The sequence below is a fragment of the Symphodus melops genome (genome assembly GCF_947650265.1).
Source record: "Symphodus melops genome assembly, chromosome: 12".
In the NCBI taxonomy this organism is placed as follows: Eukaryota; Metazoa; Chordata; class Actinopteri; order Labriformes; family Labridae; genus Symphodus; species Symphodus melops.
Window position 1 is genome coordinate 8,890,556 of NC_136702.1, and position 16,598 is coordinate 8,907,153.

At 39.2% G+C, this 16,598-nt stretch overlaps 1 protein-coding gene across 2 annotated transcripts in view; it reads left to right on the forward strand.

Moving 5' to 3' along the window:
- The first annotated feature begins 8,384 nt into the window (after positions 1–8,384).
- The window catches only part of gpm6bb (glycoprotein M6Bb), a 28,844-nt gene continuing 20,630 nt past the window's right edge, over positions 8,385–16,598 (forward strand). Inside the window, exon 1 of one of the 2 annotated variants that reach the window (XM_079358429.1) lies at positions 8,385–8,537. In XM_079358429.1, coding sequence (XP_079214555.1) covers positions 8,534–8,537 — 4 coding nt within the window. In that variant the 5' untranslated portion in view covers positions 8,385–8,533. The remainder of the gene's footprint in view (positions 8,538–16,598) is intronic. The other variant, XM_079358430.1, reaches the window with a different exon arrangement.

Consider the following 16,598-nt stretch of genomic DNA (forward strand, 5'->3'; position numbering starts at 1 on the left):
CATTATGTGCACAATATAAAAACCTTATTTCACTTACACAGAAGATCTGCAGGTAAGAATTGATCAACAGTGAAATAAACAGAATATTATAATACATTTCTGAACATTTAGATCATTTAAGGGTGCATGCCAGCAAATTGATTTCATGTGATCATCAAGAAAAACAAGTGCTTTTGTGTAGCAGCTTTGTCAACGTCACACTATTCTCACCATCTATTATTCCCCTCAATTGCTCATTTGAAACAAAGAAGAAGAATGTGACAGCTGCATGGGAGAGGTTGTGATAAAATCCATTTGGCAAATAAGTAATTACTCCAAACATTGACAAGTAGCTCATAATCTGTGCAGTATTAACACGCAACTTGCAGCACTTATGGTATCACTGCGAATATTGTCCTGAAGTGAGGGCAAAACCTGAGTGATAATTGCTACTATAGTCAATTTGACATATTTGCTGCTGTGAGTGGTAATCATTTAAAAGGCAACGTGTTAAGAAGAGGCTGGGGGGTCACCTATTGACAAGGTATTCAATATATTGATTTAGCAAGTGTATGTATGAACACACCACACAGAAGGCAACCATATCTCTATTTTGAGCAGATTGAAGGAAACATCCTTAAGATTTCAAGAACAGAAGTGAAACAGCAAAATAAACCTTAAAGATCAAAATTAATATATATAGTATATATATAGTATATTTCTCTGATTCTGTTCAAGTAAATATATATTAAACCTTTCAATTAAATAAAATGATTTCTGATGTTTTACAAATATGTGAGACAATATGTCTGTTGTGTATTTTCCCTTATTTGTTTTGTCATGGTATTTTACAAATTTTGGTTGTGTTGTTTTTTTGAATTGGCAAATTGGTAGATTTTGTCCTGCCTTGAGTTGAGTTTTATTTTAGAAGTTACTGGTCGCTTTGTCCTCTGGCAAATAAAGCATGTAAAACAAGTCATGATTTCTGTTTCGTTAGCTTGTTAAAACTGCAGAACAGATCAATGAAGCATAACCGAATGTGATGTCAAAATCAACCGTCTGCAGTGCCGTTCGCTTGTAGCATAACGTTCGCCTTTTACTTCTCTCGGCTGCATTAATGCTTTACATTTAATAAAAGTGTTGTTCGTCTGTGAAGACTCTCCAGCTGAACAAAACAGCTAAGCATCAGAAACGTTTGTTTGCCCCAGAGCTTATTTTCTGCAATGACCCAAAATCCAATACAAAAATCCCAAAGGCGAATTCTCGCTCTAACCAATGGCAAAGCTACTTCCGGGTTGGCCTTCTAAAATATGTCATCATTTTCACAGTCTATAGTTGCTTACAGCTGAGTATGATTCCAATTGGCCAAATATGCATAGTAACATTCTGCTATCCCTGGACTCATGAGAACAACCTATCTAGGTACTTTGCCCAAACTGATGACAGCCCCACCCCTTCCTGGGTGAAAACATTCCTTCTAAATGAATGGCGGTAAATGGAAAATTATGGAGTTTTCCCATATTTAGCCCATTTAGTGAAAGCACCGCCAGCATTCAAAAGTGACCAAAACATCAGCCTGAAAGCATCGGAACTTAGAAGTGGTCTAGGGTCACCACCTGCAGAACCACTCCTTTATAGGGGGTGTCTTGCTAATTCCCTATAATTTCCACCTGTTGCCTATTCCGTTTGCTCAACAGCATGTGAAATTGATTGTCAATCAGTGTTGCGTCCTAAGTAGACAGTTTGATTTTACAGAAGTGTGATTGACATATCTAATATTTGTCCCTATTGAAAAGCCAATCTTCTGCTTTCTAAGTCTGTGAGAAACAGAAGTCAAAATAATAAAAATATATATTTTTCTTAATGGAAGAAAGAGAAATGCATCCAAATAAAGTGAAGTACCTGTTGTCGTGCAAAGCCTCTCGGAAGCAACTGACGACAAGGGAAATCGGCTCTCCTCTACTATCTGTTTACAAACAAAAGGAAAACAAAGACCGCTTACTATTTTAAAACTTGTATCATTTTCTCATGTAGTTATTTGGAGGGGCAAGGAAAGGGAAACACAGCTTCTTGATGTGTAGATCATGTTTTTTTTAACTTTCCTTTACTTACTAATTCCCTGACTGAGGGATGTGTGTCTTTCTTGATTTGTCATCGTTATCAAGCAGCACATCAAAAATAAAACATATCCTTCATTTCTGGATTTTCACAAATGCTGTAAACTCAATAAATGGTATCTAGAAAACACAAAGAGTAAAATATGTTACTTAAATGTGCAAACATGCGTTTATTTAATGCATGGACGATCCATTTAGCGATGTACTTTTTGAAAATTGCAAGGTGGTGCTATGTAGAGATTTTCCCAAAAGTTCCTGTATAAACCCAATACAAAAATGATTTGGCGGGGCAAAGTCACAACATGCAATTCCGTTTGACCTAAGAATAAAGAAAGAAAAAAAGAAATAAAATTCCTTGAGGACAGGACTAGATGAACTCAATGTTCAAATTGGTCCTCACTCAAAAGGTGAATTTACTCACACTGGTCCTCACAAAAAAACAGTATGCATATACTCACACAAACACACACACACGCACACGCACACCAGGAAAAGGAGCAGGAAAGCAGCTGTTTGGCGTTGATACCATTCAAACAACATGAGTCTCCTGTCATCCACTGAGATGATAATTTCCCTCAGGTAAACCTATTTCTTAATCTATCAAGGAGCATAAATGAGTCCTTTGGAAATATTTGACTTCCACCATTTGTGATATCAACAAAAAAACACAAATGCAACATTTTTTTTTTTAAAAAAAAGCCTAATTTATCAGACTGACATTATGGCTGCATGAGTCATTTCCATACATCTAGTGCTTACAAGGCAGACTAGTACCCACTAATGAGAGAGAGAGAGAGAGAGAGAGAGAGAGAGAGAGAGAGAGAGAGAGAGAGAGAGAGAGAGAGAGAGTGTGTGTGGGGTTGAACAGGATACATGATTTCTGTCTCGAGGCTTTTTATTAAAGTATTTTTAATTAAATTGAGTATAAGTGTTTCTGCCAATCTTGTTTTACAAGTTGAATAGTTTTTAGAGCTTTTAGAGTCATGGGATGATTATGAAATGTCACAACACTACTTAAATAATACAGTGACCTTCATATACAAAGAACAACATCATTGCATAATAACATAACTCACAGTAAAATCATAGAACACAACCATGCAGTATTTAAATATATCACATAAAATCAAACTTGTATTCATCAGCTGTTCTCATTACCTAGTCACATTTATGCAAAAGCACTGCTCCACTCCAAAATCATCAGCCTCATCAATCATACTGCTGCTATCTTTTTTCAAGTAATGCTTTCTCTTCTTCAAGTTAAATAAAACTATTGTAAGCGCGACCCTTTACCTCCTATCAGTGCCCGGTCATCACTGATTAATCAGCTTCATCATCTCATCAGCCTCGGACGACATCACTGGCCAACACCTCCATCACCATCAAGTGATTTTTTTTTTTAACAATTATTTCCAAGTATTTACCTTTAATAAATTGGCTCTATGTAAAATAAACATTTATTTTCAATTAATTTACTTGTCTCTTCTGATTGACATATTCCTGATCTAAATACTAAATAAAAGAATTAAATAATCTCACCATGACAGCAGTGATGTCATCACAGATCAAGACCATAACATCACTCATGCATCACATCAAGGATTTATATATGAACAGTGATCGAGTAACAGTTATTACTAAAGGGTACTTTTAAGGGTTTGAGTATTTATTTAGCTGGAACATCACAGATGGTCACACAGCACGCCATGACAATTTAATAGTCAGCAAAAAAGTCCCCAAAAAAAAAGACCAAAAAAATGTCTCTATACCTGTTTATGCATTTCATTTTCCCACACAGAGAACAAGTCTGTGTAACAGGAGCAGATATAGCTTTATTGTAAACAGGTGTAGTCCACTAGATGGCAGCAAAGTACAGACTACCGTAGGAATAGCTATTATGGACGCCATCAGTTCGCTCTAAAAACAAATCTAAGGGTGCTTTCTAGCAAAAGTGTTTTCATACACCACATATTGCATGTAAGCATGAGCCTTAACTGTTTTAATCTGATTGAATGGATAATTTATGGAATGTGGACCCTACCCACGGCCACTGCTGCCTGCCAATAAATTATGGAAGCGTTTGAGGAACTCAGAAGTTTTGCAGCAGTGTTAGTGCAATGTTTACATGAAAGGATAAACTAACCCAGAACACATTTCAGCTTTCTCCCTAGAATGTTTTCAAATCAAAAGATGCAACATGACTTGTGGTTTCTTCATGAAGCATCCTGTATATTAGAGTGTGGAGAGAAACAGCTGCTTTGACCCAATTATCTCTGCAGGCAGAGTCACAGGGGTGTACATAGTTGCTTATTGTTTTTCCATTTCCAGAGTTAAGTCGGTTGAGTCCTCCAAATCTGGCCACTCCCAACACTTTCCAGATTTAACAGCGGCCAAATGAAGGGTAGCAGATGCACCACCATTTGTAGCATTTTAAAAAATTTAATGGATTATAACTTATTTCATTATTTTGAGCAAGTATATCCACATTTTTTTTCCATAGCCCTCTTTTTTTTGCAGTTGAGGAGATGTCTAGCCTGGATGTTACTTCCTGTTGCTTCCCAGCCCCCAGTCATGTTTTGAGGCAGCCCCTCTGCCTGTACCCTCAGGGTTGATAAATTACATGAGCTCAGAGCTGCTTACATGTTCATCACTCCCCTTGACCTGCTGGAGTCGGTCACCCCCACTTTTTGCGTGCTATTACTAACTGACAATGTGTTTTCTTTCTGTGAAGGACTTTTTTAAAGATTCAGTAAAAGATGACATAATCAGAAATACTTTGACATAAATAAATAGAAGTTCAGACACAAACATGCCTTGTCCCTAATTATCATGTGTTTTCAAATTGTAAGCAGGCTTTGGATTTTATGTGCTAGTTGAAAGGATTTATGTTTTTTTGATAGGCCCCTGTGGGTCATGGTAAACAATATATTTCCTCTTTAATTTTCCATGTCATGGCAATGAAATATTATTTTCCATTTCTTCTCCATTACTGAACCAGATGTTGATTCCACACAAAAGCTCACATGATTTTCACTCAGTGTTTCAGGCTTATAGACTCATATTGCTGAATTATTTGAATTCAATGAGATGATTTGAATTTTCATAAAACAAATGTGGTGTTGTTAAACTTCTGCATGAGTTGAGTTGGTGGCTTATCTTCAAGTTTTTCAACACAAACTTCATAAAGCCATTTTCAGCAGATGTGTTTAGTAGCTGGATGTTCACTGATATATTTTTTTCTCATCCTCTGAAAGTGGATTTAAAGTGATGAGGAAGGACTTAAGTAATCTGTACAACTATGTTCTGCACAAATTGAGGTTCTTGATTGCACGTCACCCACTAAAGAGATGTGTCATGATGTCATGATGCTTATTTTTAAGTATTCTTTTTTTAAAGTATTTTCATCACTAATATGAGCCGACAGTTTTGTCATTCAAGTTCCGTGTTGCAACAAATGACGGGATTTGCAAGCAAGGATCATCTTGGGAAGTCATGAAACATCTGATCGGTTGCCAACCTCAGTCTGAGTACTTTGTACACCGCCTCTCATTTTGAGCACATTCAGACTGTCTACCATTTTCTCCGTGGTTTGTAACCATGGTGGCTGTTATGTTTAGCACAACCCTTCAGCAGCTTTTCTTTATTTCCAATTAAGCTCTGCAAAATTACCTCAATTTGCCTCTAATGCCTACCATCAGTCCTATTTCGCTGTGCTACAACATAAATTAGAGGAGGGGAAAAATGAATTCAAGAACAGTTTGGTATTTGTCTGGGACTCCTTATATTGTAAAGAAAACACTCACAGACAGTACTAACATGTATTATGGTGTGCCTTCATTAGAGATATTTCAAATATTCTTTTTGCACTCATCAAAGAATCAATAAATCAGTGGGCTATAAAAAATTGTCAAGGGCCAGTTTTAATGGTCGACAGCAAAATGTACTGTAGATTCTTTTTCTTGAAAATGTAATTTAAGGTACCATTTTCATTTGTTTTATTTAATTTATGTAACACAGATGGTCTTTAACCTACTGATTGCTATGAGTTTTTTTTGTAGAACACACCGCTGATTCGTAAATGTTTCTTTCCGTAAGAGACTCAGCCATATATACTATCTTACATCGGATAAAAAGACTTTTTCTAATGCGCTTTGTTTTGCTGTGGTTCACCCTATTAACAGTTGCATGCCTGCCCGCTGTCTGCCAGCTGGTGTGCCTCCTGTAACAGCCAACCCTGTGCTGGAATGTTCCCATGCACATCGTCTATTCAAACACACACTGACATAAAGCTCATGTACACACAGAGAAAAGGTCAAAAACTGAACCAAAGAGGAGAAAGTTTAAAATCATTTGTATAGGATACACCCAGACTGTAAGTGGTTTATAGCAAATGACAACAAAAATAGCTTTGCATACACTGAAGAAGTTTACAAATATGAAAAAAATGTGGGCAATGACTAAAAAAAGCAAAATGTGTTCCTTCACAGCCCAAAAGAGACAGCAAGAACATATCAAATAATGAATAAATGTGCAAAGTGAAAAAGAAATGAACATATTTAGGAAAATACAATATTATCATTGTACCGCTAAAGTTGACCAGTTAAATATTTGCCTTTTAGAGGCTTTTGTGTTTGCCATGTTGGTCAGATGCCCTGTTTGGCCATGAAACAGCCCATTGAGAGCTGCCACTTGGCCATCAGTGAAAAGACTGGTCTGGATTAGGGGGGACTCAGACCTCCTTGGATACCGGATACCAGCTCACTGGATGGATTGGTGGATGCTGATTGACAATGTTTCTGTAGAGGACTTATTTTTGTGAGAAGTGAGGTTTATTTCAATCCTCGAAAATTATTTCAAACATCAGACACCTTGGGAATCCACAGTATGTTTAATAATGCAGATTCATAAAGTTATTTTGGTTCTTTCTACAGGCTAAATATAGATTTGAAATGGAGTACGGGGGCAAGATTTTTAATGTATTCAGATTTTTAATGTATTCTTTTAAAGCGTGAATAAGTGTGAAAATAAATTCAAGTAAATTAACGTCAAAGTTTAGAGTCTTCCATGATTTTGAAGTCAAAGCAGGAAGTGTGATTATTCCAACTGTAGTTTGTCCTTATTGTTCACTGGAATCATAATTTCACCGGACTAAGAATCTCTTACTCCAGTTAGATAAAGGATACTTTAAAATGTCAGGAAAGCTGTTTGGTAGGCTACTTGTTGGCTGTTAAAGGTATTTCACAAATTCTTAATGTTTCCCCTAACCATCCACATTAAAATCTTTCCCATCTGTTCGACTGTAAAAAAGACGTGCAAGTCATTTCCCAAGTTGGAACTTTTGCAAATATGCAGGAATGATGCAAATGTGCCTAAATCTACATTCTACTTTGTTTTTAGTGTACATGTTTCACTGTTTTCTGGTTCAGTACAGCCAGTGGTTTGAAGTAAAGACATTTGAGTCACGATTTCCTTTTGTGCAGGTGGCCGCTGTTTACAGTCCAACAAATTGAGAACCATGGAGTTGAGAAACATTTGAAAGTGGATTATTTGCTAAATTGTCATATGGCTGTATGTTTAAAAACATTAATTTAAGCTAAATCGCTATTAAATGTCCCCTAATTAGAGCCAGGATTACATTATTGTATGTCTTTTGCTGTCTAAACAGACATTTTTTTCGTATACAGTCAAAGCCAAATGAAAGGATGGTGCTACAGGGACTACAGGAACCAGAAGGCTACTGAAATATTAACTCGCCCACAGATTCTGCAATTACAAGATGAATCTCTTTTTAGACATTAGCACAAATGAAGAAAGGGATTTCACAAATCTGGCAACCTGTAGTCTATGAAGAAAATAGATGCAACTTTACTGCCGTTTTATGATGAGATTTAAAGGTTATACTGTTCAATCAAATTCTTTGTCCTTGTAGTTCATTGTGGTTTTATTTGTTTTGTTTTGTCAGTCTGATAAAAGTGACCTGATAACGCTCCACCTTTAACACTGGCTTTATGTGTGATTGAGCTAAACAATAACAGTGCACTTTGCTTGAGTAGAATGCCATAATCCTGATTTTAATCCGTTATTTGGTTCATTTTAATGAAATGCAATGTGCGTCTGAAGTCCAGGTCTATGTCAAACATAACTGGGACACTTCTGCATGGGAATGTGCTTCAAGATAAAGTGAGAGACGAGTGAAACTCCCTAATGTTGACAGGTAGGAGGGGTTGAGAGGGGGGACAGCCCAATCCAGCTCCGTCCTCCCATCAGTAATCCCCCTCTGAGGTGACGTCACGCAGGCTGTCTCCAAAGGGACGCGACATTGCGTGAACTGAGCAGCCAGGCAAACCAGTGTGCATCCCAGGACGCAGCATCAGTCTAGCCGGGGCTCAACTTCCAGCTGATCGAGAAACTTCGGACGGTCTGTGAAATTTATCAAAATGGGTGAGTTTGACCAAAAAAAAAGAAGAAAAATCACCGCTTAACCTCTGAAAAATGTCGTTCGCGATGACAGCACGCGTAAAATACTTCACCTAGTCCACTTGTCGCTTCAACTTTCGAGGCGCGCCGATTGTTTTAAGGGGAAACTGGACTGATTTCAGCTGATGAAACAGGGCTGTTTACCTGACCCGGATCCACGAGATACGGTATTAGAACAGGCTGCTCTAGAAGAAAGCGATTAGAGAGATTAAGTCTATCAGGAGTTCTGCTGTCACTCTGTGCGAGTATGCGGAGGTGTTAAGACCAGATCAACTGGTGCCTCTCTATCTCTGCTTTTAGAGCTGAACCATTGTAATGAGCTGTTTGATGAAGGAATTTCATTATCAGCCCTTATTGATCAGTTTTAATCAACAGTGACTGATCAAACAGTGTTTTGTCATGCAGGTGAAAGGTTGTTTTCCTGGAGGAGAATGACTAAAAGTGACTGGAAGCACTAATAAGCAACACATTGCATTAGTCAGATGCTCCATTGTTGAAGCCTGCTGTGATTTATGCCAAAGCTTGTAATTGGTATCTGAAGGGTTAGAGCTGAGACAGTATAGGCTATGTTTAAATCAGTCCCAAGTGTTGGCCATCTGTGCTCACAAACCTGAGGGGAGGTTTGCATGGTGGGAGAGAGGTGGTCATGCCACAGATGTTCAGCAACTTCTAAGATTTTGAAACAAAGACAAACTATAGTACAGATTGGTTGATACACACTCACTTTGAAATTCTAACGTCCTTCCTTGGACTTGATATGTTGCAGAGAAATGACATTGAATTGGGCCAGTAATTCAGATTTGTTGAGTTTTTTTTTTTTTTTTTTTTTAGCATTTCTTAAGTTGTGTTGTTTGTGATGATGCAGCTGAGGCCAGGGAAGAACACTGTGTGCGAATGTGTATCAGTGCTCATTAATTCGCTCTGAAGCTCTCACAGAGGCGTCTTTGTGCTCCTAATTTGGAGCCGCTCCTTTGTGCGACTTCAGTGGCTCTTAATGTAGAGAAAGAGAAGTTCAGTGAATTGTAAGTTTCAGAGCAGATACCCTGTGAACCCATTCCCCACAGAACCCTCATTCACCGTCTCATAGCGGATATTGGTCTGCATGGCAATCAAGCTTTGTGCATTGTCCACTTGTTGAAGCTCCAGTTTAATATTCAAAGATTGTCGAAGGCCCCTTTTTGGTTTCTGTAAAGTGCCTATTCTGTGATTTTACAATGAAAATCACACAAGAAAAACCAAAAAGGATTTCTGTGTATGAAATCCCAATTAAACCGTAAGTTTTGCAGCTGATTGTGTTGGTAGCAAAGCTAAGATGCCACTCAGAGGTTGTTTAAGTCACATGTGAACTGATTTTATGGTGACCTTGATCTCTGCAGAGAAACCTCGTGTTTTTCACAGTTTTTTTTTTTTTTTACTGTTATGTGGTCGAACGCTTTAACAGTGCATTGGCCTCTGTGACGGATGTGGGAGGAAATCTTGGCACGAGCAGAGGAGACAGCAAGTCATTTTCTACAAATATCTTTGTTGCTTTGTGTTTGTTCTTGCAACAATTACCACATAACCCAAGAGCCTTCTTGATAACCAAACACAAGGGAGTAAAAAAAAAGTGTTTTCTGTTCTACGTAGATATTTCAACGCTGAGCCAAACATCACATGGGAAAACGTTGGCCTGGAGTAACAGCTGTTCTTTTCTTGCATGTGCTGATTATTTTAGCCAAAGAAGTATGACATGCTACATCCAAATCTTAATCCATAAAGCAGATTGCCATCCTTGAGCTATTGAGGAGAAACGTGTCAAACATTACCAAAGTTCATTTCCATTTTTTTTTTTTTTACTAAACCTGTTGGCAGTGCTTTAGGAAACATGTGGAAAAACAGTTAAGAGGCTCTCAGTCAGATACAGTCTGGAAAACCAGCCATCTTTTCAATGTTTTTTCAAGACACAATTGAATTATGTGCTTGTAAAAAAACCTGTCCCATGACAGGAGACTCAACTAATCAGATGTGGCAAATTATGGACACAACTGCGAACACAGTGTCTGTTGTTCCTCTTAGAGCCAGATCCTGAGCTCAAAAAGAAGAAGAAAAAAAAAGAAGAGGAAAATGCTTTTCCTCATGGAAACTCATGAACCCGCTACTCCGACTGTTTTGTATTCAATGCGGTGGTCTTGTGGAAAAGGCCATTAACACTGGATGCAAACCAAGTTCAATGTTACATCATTGTTTTAAATAACTCTAAAGAAAGAGTTAATCACAGATGATGTGCTTTGAGGAGGGGGTTGAATGTGGTGTCAAATGCTAAGTATATCTTGATTATGTTTGAGAACTTATCTGATTGATTCAGTTCTTCTGCGGTCTCTGAGCACAGGAGTTTGGACTCTGTCCCTCGTAATGATTTTTACACGTGTGCCTGATGCAAACTGTTTCTTGCACTTAGTCCCGTATTGGGTCTGAACTAAGATGTCTGGAAAGTGTCCGATTATTTTTCTCCCACATCAGCAGAGATCCCTGTCACACACATGCGGTGGAGTGTGTGTGCTGTGACCCTGCATCCTGAGTCTGAGGGGAGGAAAGACCCCTGACAGCTAATGGAGGTGTTTTTGCTGTTTCAGAATCAACAAGTTGTCAGTAAGACTTCAGAGATATCATAGAAAGCCAGATTAGTTTCCCCTCATTGACTCATAACGATGTTATCCTCAGGGGCAAACTTTAGGTCACGCACATGCTTCTGTGTCCAATTGGGGATGACAAAAACACAATGTGAGAATGAGTCATCTAAGTGATGTTCTCGAGAAGAGAATTTTCTGCTCTGTGTTTGCTATTTCGAATCAAAGCTTGTTCACCTTCTTGAATTCTCTCACTTTTTATAGGTGGTTTAATCCAAATAAACTGAGGACTAACCTTTGCGAACAGATCCCCCATCTTTATGTCACCATCATTTAAGTCCTGAATATATATTTTTTTCCATCTTGCGGATTACGATCATTACCTACAGAGAATATCCCCTCATAATGAGCTAGTTGCTGTCAGTTACATGATTTCTGGGCTGCTTTCCATTTGGCAAAGGATATGACTGAGCATCTTTCGTAATTATGCTGTAGATGAGACCCGTGCGGATCTTTTTGCAACCATGCAGCATGGAAAAACAGACTCCTATTTCGTATCTAGTCCAATCAAGACTGCATTCGCCCCCTGCTTTGCTTCCTGGTTTCCTCGTAAAACTCCTTCATCTCTCCTTTCCTCTTTCATCCTCACTTATTTGTCATCTTCTTTTTGGTCTCTCGTCAGCTCTACAGGTCTGCCAGAGCACTCGTGTTGATTCGTTCAGCTTAATAACTCCTCAGACAACAAAGAGGACCATTGAGTATTGTGACATGAAGTGATAGGAATAGAAGTTCCTGAGTAATGATGCTTGTTCAAGCGTGCGTCCTGGTTGTCACTTTTACTAAAAGCCCACTCACAGATCAACAGACAGGATGCAAGTGTGTGCATTTGGGTGTGCACTGTATGTGTGACAGAAAGCATTGACATTTAAACATCTGAAAATATCTTATATGCAAAGACTACAGGGTCTCAGAACTGCACAGGAAGCCTGGTATGCCAAGGATACAATCTGGCCTTTATTGAACTGTCAGACCCAATAGAGACACCCACGACTTTCAAGGTTGAACTGCCATGTTCATGCATAATAAACTCTACATTTTTTCATTTTTTCCAATATGTTGGCATAAATGCATTTAAACTAAGTGCAGAGCGGATATTTGCCATCCGTAACAGTGTTTTGTTCACAGTCAGATGATTGTTCCAGAAGGATTGTGGTAAATAAAAGGTTGGTGAAAGCAACGTTTGCTCACTCATTCAACAGGCATTCAGCCTCACTGCAGGGTCTTCTGCTATCTACTGTCCACTACAGTATCTGACCTTTTTTTCGATGGCACCAAAAGCACTGTATGAAAGCAGACATTGATTTGATAGTCAATATTGTTTCCCAGCGTGACCTAATTCCTTTTGCTCGGTTTGGGTAAGCAAGTTAATAGATCACAATGCAGTCACCAAACAGTTTGGTTGTGCTACACAAAATGATGCCTGTGGCAGAGAGGTCAGTGCTTGGTATACACCTCGACACTGTAATTGCCACGATGTAGGTCAGGAATTGGTTGCACTGGTTAAAAAAAACAGGATCACAAACAGAAACCAGGTTCAGAAGTTGCACTAACAGGTCTAAGACAGATCTCTAAGTCAAACCGGATTTGTGCCTTTTTCCATTTCTCATTGGTAACAGACTTCCCCACCAATGAAACCCATTGCGTCAATCCAGTGATTTTGGACAAATGGCTCAATAGAATATCTTTAAGGGAAGGGGCGAGGGTTCAGACAAAGTTTTTGACAGATGGCCAAACAGCATCTGAAACCAAGGCGTCACTGTTTACAATTCCCAAAACTGTGAAGTCTAACCTCCAGTTTGAACCTAAACTTCAAGATCTTTTTTTAATATTCTGTGTATACATCTTCATCTGTCACACACACGTGCAACTTTCTAAATATCTACAAAGAAAGATTAAAAATCAAAAGATCAGAGACCTTGTTCCCATTCCATTCACTTCTGTTCATGTGTGTCAATGAGAAAGAGCTTTGTCTCTCATAGGATGAAACGTCATACGAAGTATTTCATTTCAATGCACCCTAAGATACGTTTTCTTTTATATTTTCATTAAAAAAAGGACTAATTATACTGTTCAAAAAGCCCTTTAAATGGTATTTGTTATTAACCACAATATCTTGTTACTATGACTCTACAAGCAACGATTCAAATACACAAATCCCAACAGACCTAAGAATTGTGAAGAAGTAATGGGAAAAATCACACATCGATATCATTAATTGGCTAAATTGCTGTTTTAAGTAATGTTAGCTCTCCTGATTTTCACAATAAGTGCATCTCCGTTGCAAGTAGTAGAAGCCATACTCAGACAGCAGAGTCATTTTTCAGAAACCTACAATGTCAAAGGTGCTTCGATATTTTAATTCCCTGACGTGAGTGTGACAAGTGCTTGTCTCAGCTAAGGTGGTTGAAAGGAAGTGGATAAGTGTAATTATTGTGTTTAAGTTTCCAAAACTTCCATGAGGAGAACTATTCAGATGCTTGATGTGACGACAGCTCATCTGCGAAAGTGGTCAGGTTGAAACGAGAATCACTGACAGGGCCCATCGCTTATTTCCCTGTAAGATCATGTGTGAGAAGTGAGAGCAGCATGCATCAGTCTGCTTTTCATCGGTGGGAGCCTGCAGGATTGAGTTGTTGGCTGTGTGCCCACCGAGTGTATTCAACCCTCCACAGATAGCTCTTTGTCCCTGCAGCTGCTAAACAACCGTAAGACAAAAGCATCTGGGGTACCCCTGCACACCAGTGAGAAATATGAAGAGCCCTGCCAGACAGCCTGAGACCTTTTCGATGCAGCCAAATGCTACGCTTGGGATAAATTAAGCAGCAATTAAAATGGATAGCCTTGTGTGACTTTTTCTTTTCCTTTATATTCAGGATTATGTGAGAAGATGATGTTTTCTTAGTGGTAAGAACTAATCTCAAGAGGATTTCTTCACAACATGTTGTGTTTCTTTTTTAAGATGTTTCAGGAAATGCACATGACTCCACCTCTGGGCTCATGATGCTCTAATGTGGCGCTGCATGTGACACCCTGAAACCAGAGCTAGAGGCCACTGGATATAAACACCCCTTTCTCCTCCCCAGCCACAGAGATTTTCCTGTCGAAGAGAAAAGGTTTCCAAGTGAGGCTTTTCATTGTCTGCTTATTATTCTCCAGAGAAAGGCTCGATCGGCAGGAAGAGGCACTTCTGCAAAGCAGATGAGAATCTGCATAGCTGCGCTTTAATAAAGCAACAGCTGCAGGAAACCCAATAGCTGAGGGAGGTGTATTTGGTGAAGCTGTTTGCTTTGCAGTCTCATGACTTATTGGGGGTTTGAGAGGATGTAATTTTCTCAAACTTTTTATGGGAAAAAACCCCTCTGTACCCACAGGACAAAGCCATTTGTATATGTATGACATTTTTAATCATTTGGACAAGGCCTATGGGTAACTTAGTTGGTTTGCCTCAAAAGCAGGAAATGCAGAATGCAGAAACTAGCAGATACAGACCTCAAGGGTGTTAATAGAGCGCTAATATAACAGCTACACCACTGAGAGGTCTCACAAGTCATCTTAGCTTTTGACCCCTGCCCTCTCAAAAAACAATACTGTAACAATAGAGCACCCCAGCTGTAAAATTAAATGTGTTGTGAAGGAATGCGCATGCTATTTATAAAACCTTGTAGATGTGGGACTTTAGAGATTTACTGTATTTGCATTTTTGTTTAGAAGGTGATTTTCGCTCATGGTATGGCATGTCAAGACGTTTCCTGTTGCTTTTTAAACTGCCAGATGCATGATTTTGAAAAGCAACAACAACGAATGAATTCAGAAAATATATAACGGTGTGTTATGTGCATCTCCTTAAAGTTGGAACATATTTGAAATCTCACATTTGTAGATGCTTTCCATTGCATGGATTCATCAGAACATTTAAATGTGTTGTTAGGGTTTAAAAAAAACAACACTTTTAGTCCTACAAAATGATTAGCAGTGTTTGTGTTTGAGTTGCGTATACAGTTTGCATGAAGTATTTCCATCAACACAAACATCCGCATCATTAGAATGATGGTGTGTGCACTGAATGCATTCCTGACCGTGTAAATGTTTAGACACTGATAATGATGAAGTGGATGCATCACTTTAGACGGTGCCATAAATGGGCTCTACTTTGCACACTCGATGCACCATAATGTTGTTGTTGATAGACAAAAAGTCATTGCAGTGTGTGCTGTTGGAAATCCACCTATCCGTGCTTTTAGCAATATAGTGATAGATTGACCCACTGTGGTGGAGGTCAACCAGGGTAAAGTATACGCCAGGCACTGGAGAGGTTAGCCCCATATCCCTCTGTTTTCGCTATCTATTGTGAATCGTTTAGTTTTCACCGTTTTGTCTTGAATGGGGGAAAAAATATCTCTGCAGGGGTGGAGGTGTCAGGTTCAGGTTCCTGCAGACGCTCCCTTCTTCAACAAACTTCAAGAGGGAGACGGGACTTTGACACACGAGAGGAGAAACTTATGGAACAATGGCATTAAAGAGATCCCCGTGTCCTCTGCTCTGTTGTCATAGTGCTGTCGAATCCTTACACGACGGGGTCTGACCGGCTGGTGTTAAAAGAAGAGGGTGTCTGCTCCTTCTAATGAGGGGTGAGCCAGAGGGGTTTGGAAAAGGGTAAAGTCTTGGGGTCAGGGGTGAGAGGTTGGCAGCATGAGGAGGAGAAGGACAATGGGAGTGACGGGGGCAACCCAGAGAAAGAAACCCCAGCAGCTGGGGGAAACAAAGAGGAAAGTGGGGGCTGGTCTTCATGGGAAGCAACCCCAAGATTAGCTGGAGAGTCTCGACTGATGTCTCCATGTGTCTGTGCTTCATTATGTCTCTATTGTGTGTGTGTGTGTGTGTGTGTGTGTGTGTGTGTGTGTGTGTGTGTGTGTGTGTGTGTGTGTGTGTGTGTGTGTGTGTGTGTGTGTGTGTGTGTGTGTGTGTGTGTGTGTGTGTGTGTGTGTGTGTGTGTGTGTGTGTGTGTGTGTGTGTGTGTGTGTGTGTGTGTGTGTGTGTGTGTGTGTGTGTGTGTGTGTGTGTGTTTACATGCCGACACTGTGCAATAGGGTAATGCAAGACTGTCTCCAGCAACTTGTTTTTTTACCGCTTCAGCAGCAAGAGTGAGAGAATGTTTGAGTTGCGAAGATCCTAATCATTGTAGAAAAATGCACATCATTATTCGGACCTTCTGCCAAGACAAACTAGATTTTTATCTTAGCTATTCAATTATACCTTTAAACCTATTTCTTCATCTGAGGTGCCTTAGCATTTGACCCTGTTAGATGTATGTTGCTCTACTCTTATAATGGTCATCACACTTTTTTAAAACACGGCTTTT